The 21533-nt window shown below is 38.7% G+C and overlaps 1 protein-coding gene across 1 annotated transcript in view; it reads right to left on the bottom strand.

Moving 5' to 3' along the window:
• The window catches only part of FBN1 (fibrillin 1), a 156323-nt gene that overhangs the window by 42796 nt on the left and 91994 nt on the right, over positions 1 to 21533 (bottom strand). Inside the window, exons 20-31 of the mRNA XM_086620462.1 lie at positions 20921 to 21040; positions 19834 to 19971; positions 18779 to 18829; positions 16164 to 16289; positions 15137 to 15361; positions 13741 to 13866; positions 13520 to 13648; positions 12906 to 13031; positions 12648 to 12773; positions 11631 to 11753; positions 7803 to 7928; positions 6904 to 7029 (exon numbers count right to left, since the gene is read on the bottom strand). Coding sequence (XP_086476588.1) covers positions 6904 to 7029; positions 7803 to 7928; positions 11631 to 11753; positions 12648 to 12773; positions 12906 to 13031; positions 13520 to 13648; positions 13741 to 13866; positions 15137 to 15361; positions 16164 to 16289; positions 18779 to 18829; positions 19834 to 19971; positions 20921 to 21040 — 1542 coding nt within the window. The remainder of the gene's footprint in view (positions 1 to 6903; positions 7030 to 7802; positions 7929 to 11630; positions 11754 to 12647; positions 12774 to 12905; positions 13032 to 13519; positions 13649 to 13740; positions 13867 to 15136; positions 15362 to 16163; positions 16290 to 18778; positions 18830 to 19833; positions 19972 to 20920; positions 21041 to 21533) is intronic.

The raw sequence follows: 21533 nt of genomic DNA, 5'->3' as shown, positions 1-21533 counted from the left end.
AAAACAAAAACTCTCAAACTCTGCATGATTCCACACATAAAAACCCAGCTCAGACTCTTCTCCAGAAGATGACTGAGAAAAAGCATCAGCCATCGACCAGGTAACAACCTTTGGGTTCTCAGCCTCAAACCACAGACCTCAGTTTTTCTAACACTGTACCTAAAAAAAAAAAAAAAAAATTAGCTCTTTAAATAGCGCAAGAGAGTGGAGCCATTGGGGAATGTGTCCAGGTACCATCTTAATGATTTCCATCCTAACCCTTAGGTTTTTCTACCCACTCTTCTTTAGACAAAAGGCTCTGTGCCCTTTCTCTATGCCCTGTACATATACTTTGCCTTTTCACAAAGGCTACATGTGACTCTGAAAAGCAGACAATATATGTCTGTCATCCTACAATTAAATACTCAAGTCCAGAAATTACACAAACCCACTGTTGGTTTGGGTTGGTTTTGTTTGGTCGGTTGGTTTTGTTTTTGTTTTGTTTTGTTTTTTTTTTTTCCTTTAAGCATGTATAGTGAAATTGCATCCAATCTTACTTTTATGGATTTCTTTCTAAATGAGCCATTGCTCTGAATCAAAACCCCAGACATGAGTATTCCCATAATCTGAATGCTGAAGTCTAGATATACATCTAAATCTGGCAGCTGGAATCTACTATTAGTGAATGCTGACTGCACCAACAAGACTGAAAACATGCAAATGGACACTTACTTTTTAAAACTTAAAAAAAAAAGAATCAGGAGCAGACAATCTCAGAGCATATTTGCCTCTAGCATGTGCAGAAACTCATATGAAGATAACATCACCCTAAACAGGAAACTAGTGTCTGTCAAAAATCTTAAGGGTGGTCAGAAAAAAAAACTCATTTTGGCTTGGACTGAAGGGAAATACTAGCAGGAATTTCGAGAGGTCAGCTCCAGTATACACTGACATAAAAAAGCTGAGGCAAACGCTCTGTATTTTAACCTTTACATGATTTTAAACCCCAAACTGTTAAACCACTGCTAACATTAAGATTGCACTGTATTTGATTATTTGATGCTTTGAAACATAGAAACAATCACATGCTTCCTTATACCCTGTGGAGCACAACAAACCAGCACAAAAAACATCATCAGTGGAGAGTTTTCTGTCAGGAATTTTTTTAAACCGCCAGCAAACACAAACAGAAACTTGCATGCAACAGCTACACCGCAATGAAGTCATGCTCAGGCTCAAATTTAAGGCAATCTAAAACAAATTTTCAACTCTACATAAAGTGAATGTGGACTCCATCACATTCGTACTGACCCGCTAACGCTTTACACCTGAGAGCCCCCATTAACACCTCTCAGTGGAACAGCAGCACTGTGACACTGGTGCCCTTGCACTGGACACTTCTTCCCTGATTAGCTGTTTGACACACATGCTAAAAAGCTTGGAATCTTCTGTGGGATGAAAGTTGTGAGCAGAAATCTATATCCAAACACAGGTATTTCTAATGGGTTGAACTTTCTCAGAGATCATCCACTGAAAGGCCACTTCACTCGCTTTGAATGAAATCCTGAAACCCTTTCAGCCTTCTTCTAGGAAAAAAAAATCAATAGATTTCAACGCATTTTGCCTGAGTAAAGATCAAATAGGGAATGTAAAATATATTTTCTAATACCATCGATCTTTATAGGGACATTTTAGGGCTTATTTAATTGATACATGGAAAGGTTTCAGATACGTAAATGAAAGCTGATTGAGGCATATGAAATACCATCATTGGCTTCATCCCAGATTTCACTCATTTTCAAAGCTATCTGCATTTAACTCAGATGTGTTGCTATAATTCCTATTCTCTCCTTTCATTACACAGCTGAGTTATAGGTCTAAATTTATTGCATTGCAATTATTTCCAAGGCAAAAGAGGTCTCATACCAAACACTGTTCTGTGTAAACAGGGCAGTGAAATCAATAGAATTTATGTCTGCTTATACTAGAGCTTAATATGGATTTCTGTTGCCATAAGTATTGAATTACGGCATCACAGAATGAAACGAAAAGGAGAAGTTGAGCTCTGTAGGGGAAAAATTAACTCAACATAACATCTTTAATAAAAGCAAGAGTCCAGATTGTGTTGTCTGCATGGCAGTACAAACAGTACTACACTCTTCAAATACTCCAACTATTTTCACATAATTGTTTGAAAAGAAAGGCATTACTCACTCTGACTAAAGGTATCATGACTGAAGGAGCACACAGGAGGACACTACTCAAGTCAGGGTTTACACAACGATGGCCTATTCCCATTGACTTCAGGGGGATTTTCACTAAGAGTAAAGGAGTGAGTCACTGATTTATATCAACCTTCTCCTTCTGCCTCCAGTATGAGGCCGTGACAAGCCAAGGAAAATAAAGACATTCCAATCCGAGACTGACACTGCATCCTCAGCCGGTCCCCTTGTGCCCCAGTCCTGCTGCACACATGTTCTCAGCTTTGTAATTGCACAACTCCCATTAATACTAAGGGAGTTGTCTGCCTACAACAGATGAGAATATGCATGATAAATACTATGTAGATCTGACATCATAACAATCCCAAGCACTCCGGGGAAAAAAAAATGTCAGTCACCCTATTTTGTTGGCTCTTTCAGTTCTCTTCTCTGGAAAAACATTTTTTCTCTCAAGCCTTTGGCAATTAATAAAAGTGTATCTCCCATTAATCATAGAGGCACAAATTTTTAGATCTGTAGACGTGCAGCAAAAATACATGTCATATCTACCTGTCATGTTGACACTATGCTTGCAAACGTGGCAACCAAAGGAAAGAAACAGCTAGCCGGTATTTGCACAGCACATCTCTACGCAGTCCGGAAGTGGATCATTAAACTTGGCCAGAGAGGAGCATGGGGATAAGTCACTATTCTCACCTATACTCTGGAAACATCCAAATAATTCCTCTGCATTTGAACAGAATGAGAGTGAACATTAACCCACGAAAATTCATATGTGCATGGAATCACAGGGCATGAAATCCTCAAAGTCCTCTCTGTACCATTTACATTTTCTGTTAGGTTTCATTGGGCCTTCAACAGTCTATAAAGATTCTTAGCAAAGTGTGAATTTAATTCAGTCTCCACCTATAAATCAGTACCGTTTTTCAGGAATTATGCAAATCCCCTAAGCATTTTCTGACTTTTTAGGTTTTTTGGCACGCTCTGCATATCTGTGCATTTTATCGCACTGACGTTTCACTGGTATTCCAAGCCTGGGCCCGATTCCCACAGGGCCAGTTGTCTGGTGGAAGTCACAAGGCACTTCCTCCTCCTGGGTTGCTGCCTGTGTAATTGGGTAGGTAAAAGAGAAAGTTTTCAGAGGGAAAAGACTGTGAATTTCAACTTAGCGCTCACAAAAGGAGAAAAATATATGGAAAAATTCCCTTATTCTGATCTCTATACCTGTAAAATTATTTTCTTTTTTGGAATCACTCTTGGATATATTCAGCATACCACATCGTAAGCACCTCAGAGTCTGACATGGGAAGTTCAGTTCTTGCCTGCTATCCATCCTTACATCATCAGCCCGGGGTGCAGCATGTTATTGCTGGACAGACGCCTACTCACAACATGCTCCTTCTGTAATACCCGCGTTTGGCGGGCAGCGTCTTAATATTATCATCTTCTGGTATTTGGCCTGACACAGCCAGCTCCCAGATTCACAAGGGGAAATGCATTTGTTTCACTGATACCAGAACTCTCTTGTGCCATCAAGACTGAAACACAATGTATTATTAATGGCCAGAAGTCAAAGGCAGAGGAGAGAATCAAGCACATAGTACAAGTCACAAAACATTACGGACCTATTTCTGAGGGCAAACGACAGGGATCACCTCTTCCTTTCACCATATCAGGTGTCCTTCTCTTTATAATTATGTTATTGTCAGCCACGCGAGTATGCGGTGTGCACTCACTCCTCCTTTATCCACTATCATCATTACTTGATGACAGCAACTAATGTTCAAGACCGAACTCTCTAACCTCACAGCCCACACCAAGGCTGCAGCTGAACATCTTCCACTAGCCTTTCTCCAAACAGCACCAGTGTGGCCCTTGCAGAGTCAGAGCCTGGTCTCAGCCCTCCAACTCCCTGAGTCTGCCGTAGAGAAATCCAGCTGATTTTTAAAGCACATGTAGTTTTGAACTGATGACCATCTCTCTTGGGGGCAACTTCTGCCCCTAAGTTCACCTCGTTCCATTTGACTTTGTGAAGAGTGCCCTAAGCCTCTGCAAGCACAGCTCCACCAGGAGCAAACGGGAGGTCTGTGCACACAGGTGTAACTGGCAAGGATGGATGGGAGAGAGTCAGAGAAGAATTTGTTCCTCTGTGAAAACAGCAAAGCAAGTATATCTAAGGCTCTACATCAGCAGTTAAATATTGCAAATTTACAGGCAATACTTCAGAGTGGTGATGAATCACAAAATACGAATGCAAGTGCCAATAGAGGATTTCATCTCTGCACATGTACATGTATGCTTTATTGACAGAAAAAGCAGAGACAAGATATTTGTCATAAAGCTGGGCAATCTGGAACCAGGATAAAGGAAGACTTTGCAATCTCTCTAGTGGCTATGTACCATTGCCTGCCTAGAAAAATCTAAAATGAACTGGTCTAAGTCAGTCTTGTCACAGTTAGCTTTGTAAATGGAAATTAAACCATTCGTAGCACTTTGTCTAGGAAACCTGCATCCATAATGTATATTTTTGCATAATATTTTTTAAATTACATTTTTGTTACTAAACTCTGTCCACATTCTTACTGAGAACCAAGGAGGCAGAGAACTAACATCTGTGTGGGATGGGAATGTAAGTCAGTGGGTGGATTCTGAATACTGTTAAATGATTGGGGAAAAAAACATGTTTATTTGTTAAAATGGAAACAATCAGTAATGACAAGGGAGCTGAACTATTTAGACAAAACTGTAATGGAACCCAGAGGACATTAGTTCTTCTCATGAAGTAGAGAACCTCCCATACAAAGTGTTGTACACATTTTTGTAATATTTTTCCACAGGAGTTCCTAAAAACTGTGGACACTTTTCATCTGTCTGTAAGACAAGAATTGAATCCCGAGGTAAAGGTGCTGTTGGTAAGGTCCCTCTAGAACAAGTCTTGAAGGATGCTTTCATGGTCTGCAGTACCCGAGTCTGGGAATTTCAGCTCTCCTCTAATACTGTACAAACAAGAGGTAGGGAATTCAAAGGTCTCCACCAGTAAATTAGACTTTTTAAAAACCAGAACATGAGAACCTGCATGCTGTAGTCACAACAGGACCTGTATCCACGTATCCACACAATTTCTTCAGCTTGAAACCAACCTAGAAGTTCCTGCTCTGCTTCCTCTCCTTTTTTACTTAAATCCAAAATGTGATTTAAGTATGGTCCATCTCAGCTGCACATGCATAAGTGATACTTCACCTTTTTGTCTTAGACCACTGGCCTCTTTCAAATTATTGAGCACCTCTACAGCATCTGCTGTAATTAAGGTGTCCTGGTAGTTTTCCTGGTGAGTGCCAAAAGCAGCATATGATGGGCTGAGAGAAAGATAAAGATGTGTGAGGCGTTGGGAAGAGCCCACATGGCAGACAGCGTCCATCCAGAGGGCTGGGCTTGGCTAAGACCAGGAGGGAGGGATTTCCCTGCCTCTCCATTAACAAAAAAGTATCGCTTGGGACATTTGCCACTACCCTGCATCACATGATGCCAAAATGGTGGCTATTTCCAGGCACTTCCCTTGAAGCAAGACATCAGATTCTTCTCCTGCCTCCATGACCTTTCTCTGTCTTTTGCCTTCTGCTACTTGCTGCATCTTCCCTGACGGCTCCTGATCATCACTCATTACGCTGGGATTGACAGCTGCGCCATGTGTAACTGATCAGCACGAGGGTTCTCAGGTCTAGAGTACTGATGATCTTCATATAATTTAGCACAGAAACAAAGAACATTGAAATGCTGGTCTACAGGGTACAATTAGGGATTTCTTGGATTTAGATCAGTTCAGATGTAAGACAAAGGCAGCTGTTACTAATGCACAACTATTCGTCCATGGTCCAATACACAAAGTACAACTACAGCCCTCAGATTGTTCTATGAGAGCTGTAAAAAAACAGCTTCATATATTTGGGGCACTTACAGAAGTATATTATTAACTCTGTACAGTCAGGGCAGACTAAGAATAAAAGTCTGTCTCAAAGACATTGCCAGAAATGTGTTTACCCTAAGTCTACATTAAAAATTATATTAAACATATGTTTGCATTCATATTTGGGCAAAGTCTAAGACTTTCAACACCTTGGCTTGAGACACCAGCACTAGGATTATTAATATCATGCCCTTGGAGTCTGTACATTTGAATGTCATATCTGTTTGCTGGCAATACATGAAATAATGCAAATTCTGATTTTGCTGATATAATGGAGTTGAGTAGCTGTATTGTTGCCACTTTGCAAAGACTGAAAATATGTTTTAGCACATATTTCAAACCATCTGTATTTGCCAAAATAACACTTGGAACAGATACCTGTCATTTGTATGCATAGCATACAATTAACTAATCCAAATGCACTGAGGTCCTCAAGAGTCTGTCAAGTACAGGCAATAGCATTTTTCTGTTCGCTTAGAACGACAACAATGCAGTAATAAGCCCAACTTTGTTCCCAGTGGACATTTTGTCATTCGTTTCTGAGAAGCAGCATCAGGCTGAATGCTGTGCCACTGAAGTTCAGCAGAACACAAGCTCAGCAAATTTGGATAAGAGATACAATATTTAGCACAAATAAGTGAAAAGAAGTACAGTGAGAGGAGGTTTTGAACACTAGAGAAAAGGGCATGCAAACTCACGAGTTTAATCAAAAGTTAATAATTAAACTTTAAAACATACCTGTGCAACCAGTTGTGCCTTTCTTGCCTGAATATCCCATATCACAATGACAGATAAATGAGCCTTTTGTATTCTCACAGGTTCCACTCAGACAGATGTTTGGATGCAGATCACACTCATTAACATCTAAAAAACCATGAATTAAGATTTAATAAATAAAATTCTAGAAAGTAACTGGCAAAACCTCCTGAGATATGATGGTTTGGTACAAAAACGGGTCTACATATGCAAAGAGAAAACTGCTTAGGTTAGCGAGACCTTGTTAATGCTGCTGTATTACCGTACCTGTATTACTATACCTTTAGTTCCAACTTTCCTTAAAAATACAGACTAAGATTCAGCATATTATCCAAAGAACAGCTATGACTATTTATTGATGCTTTTGATGCTTTCTAGGTATATGCGTGTGTGTGTATAAATATTTATAAACACATGCATACGTTATCTAGTTTTGTACAGACATTTCTCCTCAAATACGCTCCAATTTAAATGTGAAAATTACAGCACTTACACATATTTTTGTCTTAGAGACGAGTTTAAATCAGCACTGGGGATTTATCTGGCTAGAAATTTTCCACAGTGTCATCTACAAGGACTTCCTTTCTGCAAACACTCTTTCATCTGAGCTGCATAAAAACCTCACTGGAAGAGGATCCAAAGACAGGATGCTATAGATCATCAAGTTTGCATCCCAGTTTTACTGGGATTTACAGATGTTACATCTACATTTGATAAACATAGCTTGTGCAATGGGGCTGGTCCTATGGTCAGGTGGCCAAAATTAGGGCACAGGAGCATTATTATCTTCAAATATCATTGTCTGCCTACTTGGAAATAGTGCCTTAATAAATAATTTTTCCCTAGTTAATGCAGATTGGAAAATATGCACTCTCACTTACCTATGCAAGTCTTCATGTCTTCGGATGCCATGAATCCATCATAGCAAAGACACCTGTATTCTCCTGGGATGTTTGTACACTGGCCTCCATCACAGATGTTAGGATTGTCTTCACACTCATCAATATCTACAGAGAAAAATCAGATTAAAACTTACTACCTTTATGCAATGCAACTAACCACAGTCATGGCAAGCAAACATTTTAATGCTCTGATAATCATGATGAAGATTGAACCTTGCAAATAACTGAATAGCACATTGTAAAATTGTCCTGACAAGCAAGTTCCTCATCTCCAGCTGAAGTCAGTGGTAAACATTCCCCTCTGACTCCAACGGGAACAGAAATCAACTTTGTAGGTAAATATTTATTGACAGAAAAAAAAAACAAACATAGAACCTTTGTCATGCCACATAGTCACATACAACTAGAGGTTCTTGGATACAATCCACCATTGTTGAAATCAATGGAAGCTCTGAAGTTAAATTCAGTGACAAAAATATTGGACTTTACAGAGCTTAAAAAAACACTGTACATGCAGAATACTTCTACAGGCCTCAAGGGTGGTGACAAACTGGAAACACAGAGTCAAACTCATGATGGGAATAATTACAGTACATACATGTAATTCACTAAGAGATTTTGTGGTGGTTTTTTAGCATTTCAGCTGACTGGCCAGGCCAGCCATACAGTTATACATCCTCTAGCATGTAAGTGATTTTCTCAATTTGTGAAATCAGCCATTACTTATTGGGGCCAAGATTCAGAAGCAGACAATTTATTATATTAATGCAGCCATGCTAAGGTCTGGAATCTTTCAGAGTCCCTGGGGTTATATTAGTGTTACTTGTAAAAATCCCTAGAATCTCCCTGTGTCAGCACCAACATCGACCAGCAAGAGCAAAAATCAGAAACTCTGCCTAGTGATACCATGGGAAAAAAAACAGCACAAAAAAGACAAGATTCAGGAATTCCCTCCAAGAGAAAGGGTGTAACTCATTATCAGAAAAGTCTATTGTGCATTGCAGTAATTATGCAGCTGCAGAAAATGAACTCACTTTAACTTAAAATATTATGTTCATTATTCTTCTGTATTTCCAGCAGCTAGTGCTTGTGTGGATACATAACTTCTGCAAGGAAGAAGGCTGACCAGTCCCTGTTCATCTTAACAAGCAAATAATGTTGGCACGGACATTAGCCTGGAAATGTTAATTTGGAATGGAATTTGAATTAACATGCAAAATTAAGTTCTAGAAATGGGCATAATCATGACAGAAATAAAGAACTTTATTTACTAACCTGTCACTGTACTGATTTCACAGTTAGGGGAAAATCAGCTGACAAAGAACCTGTTGTTTCTCCTAATTGAGTTGATTATTTATGCATAACCTCACCAATTCAAACCTGACCTACTACTGAACTGAACAGCATTCTTACCAGCTCAATTATCAAGAAATATATTCTGTAACGGCTTCTAGCTTTGTGTGATGTTAAAGATAAAAGACATGCTCACACCAAGAGCAAACTGAAAATGTAAAATAGGTGTTTCACATACTCAGGTTGCAGTGCTAGCATATCTTGTACCATGCACAAACATCTAACACAGTAAAACCAGATATTCAGTGCAATGAGTAGAAAAGGTCACAAAAATAAATTTTTTCTTATTTTTCAATCAGTTTGGGCAGAGGCAAAATTTCAGCCTGTGGATTTTGAATATTCACCAGATGTTTATATATGGAATTAACATCTTTTCAAGAGAAGGTGGGAGCATCTTTACATACTAAAAGAGTGGTGAAGGTGACCTCTCTGGATATTTTCTTAGGTAGTTTGACTTGACATCCAAAGGCTTCCAGTGCTTCTGCTATTTAAATCTTTTTATGTGTTGGCTATTGTATTCAAGTCTTTCTTAGAGAAGAGTATGAAAATGAATAGCTAATAGCTATTACTGACTGCCCTATGAATTAAATTCCATTTTTCAGCATCAAGGCTGGATATAAATATGCAAAAATTCACAAATAAGATCAGATGATTTTTTTATTCCTCAGCCAGGTAAGATTTGACTACAAACTTCTATGGACATGTTTATGGTCAAGTTAATGTATGGACAAAACCACTGAGAATCCATCCCCTCCCCAGAGCAAAGGCAATTGCTTCCTTCCTTTTTAATTTTGAGAAGGGAAAGATGATAGTTTTCTGTTCCAAAGTTTTCAGTTTAATACGCAGGAAGGTGCTTTAAATGCTCCATTCTGACTTTGGGTTTAGAGATGTCTTTGGGTGGCTAAAGGCAAGCAGGAGTAAAGCACAGAACTATTTCTACCAGTAGACTTGAGATGGCTAAAACTGTCCAAGTATATGCTTGGATCATTTGGTACCCAGTTCAGCCAAGAAGATGAAAACAGAAAAGTGGCTCAGCGAACTCTGCTCACCCCTTTCCTCCCTTCCCTCTCACATCCCTCTAAATCCTGTCACTTGGGTTTGGATTTTGGCTAAGGTACAATTTCAATCAACTGGTTTTATTTTGGCATTGAAAAAGTGCCCCAAACACCAATGTTTGGGCAAGTTTTTGTATGAACTTGCCTTTTCTAGAAACTTGACCTAAAGCAAACTATTTCTAAGCTAAATATTTTAGGTTTCAAAATACTTAATTTCAGGGTCAGACAAATTTGCATTTTTTCTAGTTGATTTCTTTGAACAAGGGTCCGATGCTTGCTAAAGATTGGCTACTTTACATCTTTCAACAGCGTAAGCTACAATGAGGGGACAAACTACACTTAACTGTGCTTTAAGGCTCTTTTCTGCTTTGGAATAGTAGCGAGTGGCCTCAGGGTAACTGAGACTCTGGTCAGAGGTCTATAAATATTTACAATTTCTAAATGTGAACTCTCTCTATTAATTCAGTATAGAAAGCTCTCCATTTGTTCAACTATAAAGGCAATTCTATTCCAAGGGATTAACCCTGTTATATTTCTCATGCTCGAAGAGCTCTTGGATGGAATTGGCAAACAGCTGGCAAATATTCACATGCCTCAACAGGCCAGTGGCTGTGCAGCAAGAACAGAAGAGTAGGGTAGAATTATATTTCCTGTAACCTATGTGGAAATCACAGAGTACAATTCACTTACTGGGATTATAATTCCCAGACTCCCAAAGAACACCCAGCCATTACAGAGCTCTGAAAACTTTCTCACAAACCCTGTTTAGAGTGCAACAGAGCTGTTTCCTAAGAAAGATTCGTACTACTCAGATTTCAGTTTGTCTGAAAGTCATTCATTTTTGAAGTAACGCAGCATACTTGCATTTGACTAAACAAAGAACTAAAAACAGGAATTTTCTTGCTTGCTTAGGAGCAGATAACACACAACCACAGAAAAGGGTAATCAGCTCCTTTTCTAGCATTCTGTCTATTCTCTCTACAACATAACCATACAGAACCCATGCAGAGTATTTTGGCTTATATTTGTGATGATTCTTTCCATTGACTTCAACACATTTTGGATTTGGACTTAATATAGTATCTTAAGGGAGAAAATTTATATCTCCTACTGAAAAAATGACAGCTTTTTGTTACCAAACTCAGACTCAACTTGCATGCTTTCTGAAATTATGAAAAATCTGTTCCCTTCAAAGCAACTCAGTCTGCAGTTGTCCAATTCTGGTACTTTGGAGATGTTTACCTTAGAAAAAGAACTTCACTTTCCATGCATTACTTTTTTTTTAAGAAAAAAAAACCCAGTATACTTGTTACAACAGCTTTAATCTTTAAAAGAAAGTCTATTTTTAAACTATTGAAATAAACCCTTCCAGTGGAAAAGTTCCCAAAATTTCCCTTACCAGTGCATGTCCTGTGGTCTGGCATGAGTGCAAAGCCTTGTTTACAGCTACATTCATAGCTGCCCTCCGAGTTTGTACAAAAGTTCTCACAGCCACCATTCATTATACTGCACTCATCAATATCTAAAAAGGAGAAAATTACAGTTAAAACACACGTCTTTTACTTTAAAGCACATTTCAAGGATACACTTTGATTCAGCTTTCCAGAACAGGATCAATCTAGAATCCACACTTGATATTTGCACACTCCTTGAACATTCAAACGTTTGCAAACATAGGCATTGGGATGGCTGTCAGACAAACCAGGGAGGGAAAGAGATGATGCTATCGGACTGCATATACAAATACCTCCACAGTTCTCTTTCTACATATGAAAATACCACTGTTGGGTTATCACAGTATCATGAAGGCAACAAAGTTTTTGTAAGGAGCAAGGGAAAAAATTATCTACTAGGCAGAATTAAATCCAGTGTATTTCCATGGCACAATAAAATGTATGCATATAAGAGAGTGCACAATACGTGATTTAAGGTAAATATCATTTACAAAATGTGGCTTTAAAGAAAACAGTTACTGGAAAGGCTCTGTATTTGAGACAATTGCAGATCAGATTAGGAAAAATTCAACTGCATCACATGATTCTACTCCATAGTCTGTCAGGAATGCTGATTTTTAATAAAATATACAACTCAGGATTTAAAAAGGTATTCCCTCTTACTGATCGAAGTCTGAAGTCTTAGGCCATTTAAAATAGTATGCTATTTTATGTATCATGATTGATTTACTAGAGAAAATAAGCTATTACACAGTTAACTATAGCCCTGCAGTAATTTCATTCATTCCTCGTAAGTAATGGCTATGCACATTTTGGGGTTTTTTGCATACTATTTTGACAGACTGTACTAGATTTTTCGAATCACAGTTAAAAATGCCTGTATACAAATACTAAAAATGAAACAATTATTTATGCTTTATCTTCCCTATTTGCTAGAGAGCCCATATAGATTTTGTCCTTACCAACACAGTATAACTTGTCGGGCGTGGACTGATATCCGGGGTTGCAAGCACACTGATACTTTCCAATCAGGTTGACACAACGTCCATTTCGGCACAGGTTGGTGCTTAGGTCACATTCATTAATGTCTATTGCAAAAGAGACAGGGGAACACATTTTAGGTCTGAATAAAAATGATACTAAAGCCAAAAAATGCATGTGCAACAGAAGAGCAGTACAAAAAGCTTTGCACAATATTGATTTTTGCCTGCATGTCTCACCTATGCATGCAGAGACATTTGGTGATATCTGATGGCCTGGAGGACAATCGCACCGAAAACTTCCCTCTGTGTTGATGCAGGTGCCGCCTCGGCAGAGAAGGGGATTGCGCTGACACTCGTCGATGTCTGTGGGGAGAAGGGAGGCACATCACTGCAGGGGCCAGCACTGCCACAGCAGCAGCTCATCCCTCCCCATAGCCTGCTACCCATCGCAGCACCATCTGCCTAGATCAGCTCTAGAGACTTGCCTACAGCAAGTCATCCCTTTATACCAGAGCGCCATTAAAAAAATAAAATAAATTCAAAAAAGACTACTTCTAAATTTTAATCTACTCTAACTTCGAAGTTCAGGATGGTGTCCCACTTAGCAAGATGGGGATTGTGGGGATAAGTTCAACATCCTAAAATCCTGACCCTTGCTCATTTATGTTTTGGCAGCCTGCAGAAGCAGCGAAGTCAAGTTTGGGGTGGAAATCAAGTTGAAGTGAGCTTTAATATGACACACAAAATGAGAGGGACCTAAACCCAGGTGCAATCAAACCTTAAAAAAAATAAACAAAAATTAAACCATGCATAATATACTATTGCACATCTATGGTCTATAAAAAACATACCCATGCAGTTTTTCATCATCATAAATCCACTTTCATAGCCTTCAAAACATTCACATTTAAAGTCTCCAGGAGTATTGACACAGATGCCTTGGCCACAAAGATCAGGAGAGATGCGGCATTCGTCAATATCTGTAACACAAAACACATTCACAGTATTTTCAAAGGAGTTTAGTTTTTTGCTTTCAAATCCAAGTTAGGAGAGATACATCCATGCAGTTTACCTGTGCAATTCCTCTCTTCAGAATCGAGCGCAAATCCACTGTCACATCTGCACTTAAAACTGCCAATAGTATTTCTGCATTTTCCATGAGTACAAAGACTGGGGACCATTTTACATTCATTGATATCTAAAAATAAAACAGTAAGGACATATGATGTTACCACTTCATACAAAAACAGTGCACAAGAACAATGCCAACTTTAGAGCTCATCCTTTCTTGTGATAATGAGCCCTCCTTTTGGGAAAATTGGAGACCACACTACATAACTGATACTGACTTCCACCTCACCAACAATGTAGACACTGCACTGGAACTACCAATAGCACTTTCTGCCATAAAACGGTATTACTCTCCCCTTTGTCCTGCAGAATCTGATCTGCAGCTCACTGAAGTCAACAGTAAGATTTCAGTGGACAGAGGATCAAACCTACAAGGGCAAAGGGTGTTTCCAAAAGAACCACTCTGTCTTCTGGTTTCTGAGAAAAAAATGTGACTGCCATGAGTCAAAGAAAACACAATGGGCATAAATAAACCCACATGTCACTTTTCTTTATGGATAATAGATGGCTTAGTAACTGTTTATAAAACTAAGGCTGAAACTAACAACAGCATTGTCATTCATATATTTTCCCCTCCTTTCAGACTTTAGGATGTTTAGTTTTGGGGTAACTAGCTTTCTTTATAAACATATTAACCTCCATTTGTGTTTCTGACATTGTCCAGCTTAACCCCGCTGGTAGCCCTAAAAGACGGCTTTCAGCACATGATGCTAGGGTGTCACTGTGTGATTCCATTTAATGCTGGAAGTTTACCAACGACATTCATAACAAGACTTGGTTTACAGTAAATTAAATTCTGCTGATTTGAGCTATCATCCTGGAAACATTTTCCTCCACTTCTCCAAGTAGCGCCACAAGAAATTCCCCAAATTATTCGCCCTCCCTTGCTTGTTCCACAGTAGAATTAAAGTTATTGCACCCTGTACAGGTAAGGATTGCTCTTCCAATATATCCAAAGCTGACTGCTCAGTTTGTTCCAGTTCTTGTACTATGAGGTGCCAGGTGTCCAAAGTTATTTCATCAGTCAGAGGTGCCATTAGATGCAGCACAGGAGGCAAAGTCAGGCACAATTTAACCTCTCTAGTAGAGACACAAATTTAGTATTTTGAAGCTGCAGTATTATGTAGTATTTAATGGTCCATGACAGACTAAATTATCTTGTGTTTTATTCTGGCCTTAATTTCCATGAAATCTAATTGGATTTTCAAATATGCCTTAAGTGAGTGAAGTGCCTGACTATCATTGAAATCTTCAAACCCACAGGAATTGTCCCAGGGGAGAGCAAAAGGAAAAGCCAGCAGGATTCGCTGGCAATGAACCACAAATGGATCCCATACCTTTAGAGAAAGGTTTCCCAGTTATCTCTATCTTTGTAGAGAACCCAGATCCTCTTGGACAAAGAGCTTCAAATTCAGGTGATCCCTTCAGAGGACACTCCTCACACTCAAAGCCCCACGCTGCCCCCACCGAACAGCAGCAAGCATCCATTCGGTGTCGGCCTGGTATTTGTGAGGTGCATTGCTCATCTTCATGCTGCAGGTAGCAACTCTCCAAGCGAATGTCTGTTGGGCAATTGAACAATATGTTGAAAGAGAAAGAGAAAATTTAGTTCACTGCAGAGGAATCCTTTTCCAGAATCCCTTCACAAGACAGTGTGCTCCATGGTTTTGTGAGCTCAGAGTCAGAGCATACCAAGCACACTGCGTAATTTCTAACAGCAAAATATTAACACTGAACTCAGAAATTAAGAGTTGACATAAGCTTCAAGCACCATTCTGAAAAATAGTGCTCAACACTTGAAGTAAATTTTGTATCAGAACAGGATTGTTGAAGCATTCCGGCTTACCATATATATAAGGCCTTTTTATTACTTCAAGCTATGCCTTGTTCTGAGACAAATCTTAGGCACTCACTGGCATAAAGGGACAAAGGTGCTCTGGATGGACAGCATATAAAACTTCAATATTCTGTTGCACCCTCCATTAAGATGTACGGTGTGGCTAGGAACACCACATTCCTCCTCAGACACCTGAGACCCACCAAACGATAGTCCCTCCCACCACTCTTCCAGCCTTGGTGATTTCAGTGGGACTCTGACGAAGAGTGCTAAGAGCACAGATCTGTAGGGAACTAAATCAGTGCTGTTCACCAGCTAGCAAATGGTGATGGGCTTTAGCTGCTACCATTGGAATCTGTTCATGTTCCAGTTGAACTAAGTTCATGTCCCTGACTGATTCCATTTGAAAATTACTTACATGGACAGAAATAATTTTCCTTATTTGTAAGAAAACATGCAGTGCAAACATTGCTTACCACGTAGATTTGCTCTTTCCTAGCAGACACGCAAATGGAATTAATACCTACCAAGACATGTCCGTCCAGAAGCATCTAAAGTCATTCCATTGGGGCATTGGCAAACAAACGATCCCAAGGTATTGACACACTGCCCGTTTGTACAGACTCCAGGAAACACCTCACATTCATTTACATCTATTTCCAAACAAAACGTGAATAAAAGTAATCACTAGCATGCTAAACATGAACAAATCAGAAAAATTACAAACATTCTAATGTTTGGTTTTTAGGATAAAATACAAAACCACAACATCTTACATGACCTGACAAAATCCCAAATATTTAGGATTTCCTATGTAAGTCAGACAGAATCAATTAATTACAGAAAACTGCTGATGATTAGAAATAATACATGTTGCTATTTGCCATTCCTACATATACTGTAATCAAACTCAAAAAAAAAAAAAAAAAAAAAGGGAGAGGCATTTACAAATTATATCAATTTTCATACTCACTGTGGGCCAGAGTTTTGAAGCAAACGGGCAAAGAAAGACAAAGATAAGTGCATAATGAGATTATGCATTATTCCAACAAGATTAAGTTATGGTGTATTTTTTTTATGTTTTTAAAAAAAATTTTGTAGTTTTAATGTTTGTGTCTTATCAGCCACACCTCTGCACGTCTGTAAAGTACAACACTGCTTGAAATCTGGCCCTACGACCTTGTTGGTAATTAGTAACTTTATATAGATTAAACTAAACTCCTTATGACTGCACACAGAGTTTAACTTCATTAAGTAAAAGATTATATTTCTATATTTAAGTGCCAAATTTAGCACTTTTGGGTAAGGATAATTTGATTAACTGTGTTAGCTTGGCCTGAGCATAAATAAATGTTTAGTAATCTAAGTGTGAGGTCTTCCCACCAGTGTCCTTTGTGAAAAGCATATGCTTCACAATCGCCTTTAGGAAAAAGCCTTCAGCATTAAATACGTCCCAAGAAGAAGCACAACAATTTTAAAGAGAGGAGAGGATAAGAAAAAGAAATGAGAAAAGAATGACTGGGATATTCTATAGCTTAACCCTCATGTACAGAGTAATCAAGAAGCGGGTAGGTTGGACTCGCTACATCTCCAGAAAAAACTCCTGGTGTGAACAAACTCTGTAGCTCTCAAATTGCATTGAGCAGCGTGGAGGATAAATGTGGCGTGGACATCAGTGGCCTCTGTCCTTGAATAGATATTATAAATAAAAGGCCCTTATTGACTGGAAGGCAGGAAGTAAAGCCAGTGGACTATTAGAAACCACGGAAACACAGTTCACAGCCTGTGAGGCATATTCCAGCTGACAACTGCAGGGCTCACCCGTAAAGTAGAGGAATGCTGCCAATTTAGTTTGCTTATTTCCTTGCACAAGGTCCATTACTCATTTTACATGGGCTATGTATGGGAGAACTGAGCATCATCTTTTGGGAACTAAACTCACTCCCTTGTCCTGTCTCTCACTTGCCAGTAAATTTCCTAGAGATCTTCCTCTGTCTTGAAAAATGCTTACATTGGTTGAAACTCAAATATGGCTTCAGTATGCTAAAAGCACGGGGAACTACTCTGAAAAATCTGGGGCTATCCAGGTCCCACTGAAATGAGAAAGATTAAAGCACGAAATAGATGTAATCCAAAGTGCTGGTAAAGGAAATGCTGAAAACAGTTATGTCTACATCTTGGAAGGATAAACTTTCCATCCCAGCAGTGTTGAAAATGTTCTAAGACTTTCCTTGTGAAGAGAGATAGGTGGGGCCACTTATTTTTTTCTCCCTTTTCTTTCACTTACACACTCCAGAAAGTGTTGCTGAGGTCAGATAAGTTATGTACAGTGGGTCTGCAGCGCAGACGTGCCAAGGTATTCAGTCATCACTTGGAAAGCAAAGAATATGTGTGAGGGTGTTCCTCTTTTTTTTTTTTGTTAAGGGAAAAAACAATGTTTCTTTATGGAAGCTACATATGGGAGTAATTTCTAAAAAATACTTTAACTGCAGTGTCATGTCAGATGTTGTCAGTCAGGATGACCCACAGCAGTTTGAGACCCTCTGAGCTTCTGCATATTATGGAAATATGCAGTACTTTGCCAGGAGTTCAAGTCAATTCAAATGAAGACGAAATAGGGTGGGACCTTCAGTTCTCACAGAATAGTATAGAGTCATCTCATATCAAGCAAAAAAGTTACACATTTTAAAAAATCTTCAACCTTTTCTTTAACCAAAGTTTAACTGCATCCTGATGCTTTTTTTTTTTTCTTCTCCTTTTTAAAAAGACAATGAAACTATGCTTTGGAATTTGCCTGATTTCATATAACGTTGCACGGAAGAAAGACAAAGTTAAGAAAAAACCCTACCAAAAACCTTTCATGCAAAACGAAAGTTAACAGTATTTGAAGAGAGAGAATCATCTCCTTATACTGGTAGACACTACATTTGCAAGCGTGTACTTTGAAATAAACTGTGAGTATGTAGGAATGTTAAACAAACTGAAACCAAGTTCATCCTTGACATAATTCTAATGAAGTCAATGGAAGTACACAAGGTAAGAATTTGGCATAGTGTTCCTCTATGCTAAATTAACTACTTAAATTAAAACACTGGCATTTTTTCGTTCAAGCTCTGATTTATGTTAAGGCAACAATAAATACCTTCACACAATGTTCCTCTTATTCTTGAATATCCCTTTTGACATATTGGATCTGTAAAGCAAACAAAAGTGAATTTCAGAATGCTACAATCCAAAACTCATCATTAACTTATTATGCAAAACTGATCATGTGAAATTTTAGTTATTGTTTAGTTTAGTTTATTGCTATGAGAAGTCTGAGTGCTTAGACAGTATCTCAGTATTTATTGAAATAATAGAGATAAGATGGAGCAACTAGATAAACTATACAGAGTGTCAGCTATTATCCTCTTTTGCTTCCCATGTGCCTTTCCTAGCTAACCCCCAAGTGGTTATATTATTCCTGTTTCATTCAAACAGATTAATTCATTTAACTTGATCACAGCACATTACAGCCCTATTTACCACAGATGGATGAGGATGAATTCTGCTAAGATATACAGGATGAATTTAACTAAAGATTTGAGAAAACTAGCAGCTTTCAGCATATAGAAATAACAATCCACACACATTTCTGCATCCATCAGCTCATCCCTGGGTTCCCAGCTCATCTAACAGTTCAGTCTAATTATCAAGTGACTATGCAGAGACCTCAACCCATTTCCTGATCAATCTTATGATTCTCTCGGTCACCAGTTAATCTACAGAGTATACTAACAAGGGCTACTCCCTCTCCTCCCTCCATTACCACACCAGAGATCCATTTGTTGCAAACATTTTCTTATGAGCTCTGGGGAACATGCATCTATTGCTACATCATTAGGGACTCTAGATCACTAATTATGACAAACCGTGCTAAAGTAATGCTGCAAGTTACAGACTGTAGGTGTGGTCCCTTCCCTTTAGAATTTAAACTTGTAAAATGTTTACTATAAATTCCAAAGTTAGAACCTTCTGTAGCTACATGCTACCTCTCAAATATTAAGGCTTCTCTTTTTCAGACTGAATACAGAATGAATGCTTGATAATAAAACACGTAAAGTTATGTGTCTTGCCTGGGCCAAACTTCTGTGACAATAATCTGGACCCTCAGAACAGGAAGAATCCTAGGTTCCTTAGGAAAATTAACAGTGTTACCTCGTTCACATGGTGTACACGGGCTTCCCCAAGCAGCACCTAGTGAGGAACAGCACTGGGACTTCAGAGTTGCTCCATTGATATTTATTTCACATCTTCCATCCACTATGTTCTGCCAACAGGTACCCTTAACAGTTTCTGTTTGGAAAAAAACCCAATGTGTTGTCATACAGGTTGTCTAGCGTTATACATTAATTGCAAACACACTTAAATTTAACCATGGAAAAGAACCATCCTTTCAATATAACTTACCACATCAGATCTCAACTTATTTTAAAAGCTCTTAATTTATCCCTGTCTATGCTGGACTATAGCCTGAAATCATCCCAGCACAGAGCCCTTGCAAATCTTAGTTTATACTTATCGACCTTAACAGGGAATATCTCAACACCATTCAAGATTGAAGCCATTGTATTTATTATGACTCAGATTAAAGGCACATGCAGAAGAACAGGGTAGATACGAACTCCTTCTTGATCTTCCATTAATCTTTTAGATCCTCCACTCTGGATATCTGATCTTCCCATATAGGAAGTGGCTGGAGATAGCTAAGGATCAGACAGAGCTATAGTTCCACAGTTCTCCTCACTGACTAGGCACCAGCTATAAATTGCTGTCCCTCCAGAACAGCTAAGGGAAGAAATCATAAGTCCACAGAGTATGTGACTCACAGTATTGTTCGTGGCTGCTCTTGAACTAGTCTGGACACAACTTACTCATGCTCTATCTCAAATAGAAAACTGGTGTTTCCGGAGAGTAGATCTTAACAAGAACATGTCCACCCCTCTTGCCGGAGGAATTAAGTGGGTGAGCATAGTCCTGTAGAAGTAGTCTGTATTTGTCACAAAAAAATTTCCTCTCTCTTTCAAATTTGACATGGAAGAACACCATGTTCCCAAGTGCTAGTTGCGCTTTATGTACCTGCAGTAATTGTGAAAACACTTTCATAACATTGTTTCTGTAACGTTTTCTACTGAATTTATCTACACAAGTTATTTTAAAATATTTTCTATACTTGATGCACAATGTTTGTATATCACCGGATATATTCAACCAGTAAACATAAAATCTTCAGAAGAATCAATACCTATGCAGATGGTTCTGGTTGTATCCAAAGTACTTTCAGGAGAACATTCACAAGCAAAGGAGCCTGGTGTATTTTTGCACACCCCATTAACGCAGGGGTTAGATTCACACTCGTCAATATCTAGAAAAGAAACACACTGCTGTTAGTGCCAGGAAGCATTAACAAAAATACATATGGACTTCTTCAGCTTAGGGAAAAATGGAAGCAGCTTTCCTCATGACCAGTTTTCCTGATATTCTATTTTTCTGTCATGAAACTCTTCACAATAGACTAATGAGGCATGTGTCCTAAAGACACAGTAACATGTTAGAACATTAAAACATTGAACTTGGAAGCAGCATCTCATTTTTCAGAGATACCCAGCTATTGCCCTGCTTTGTGGTGATGGACTGTGTTGTTTAAATTATCTGATACACATCCTGTCTGTGGCTCAAAAAGAGTTCAAACTAGGAGTTGTCAGGCTCTGTTCTCCACTCAAGATAACAGGTGTGTAAAACTTGGTTCTCAAGTTTTTCTCACCCTTGGCACAGTATGGGCCTACTGGTGGTAGTCAATAAAGAGAATGCTAGTACAGACCTAACACAGGCTATTTCATGAGGTTATCTAATGCTTT

This window comes from Tauraco erythrolophus, chromosome 14 (assembly GCF_009769465.1).
Source record: "Tauraco erythrolophus isolate bTauEry1 chromosome 14, bTauEry1.pri, whole genome shotgun sequence".
In the NCBI taxonomy this organism is placed as follows: Eukaryota; Metazoa; Chordata; class Aves; order Musophagiformes; family Musophagidae; genus Tauraco; species Tauraco erythrolophus.
This window is presented reverse-complemented; position numbering and strand designations above follow the sequence as displayed.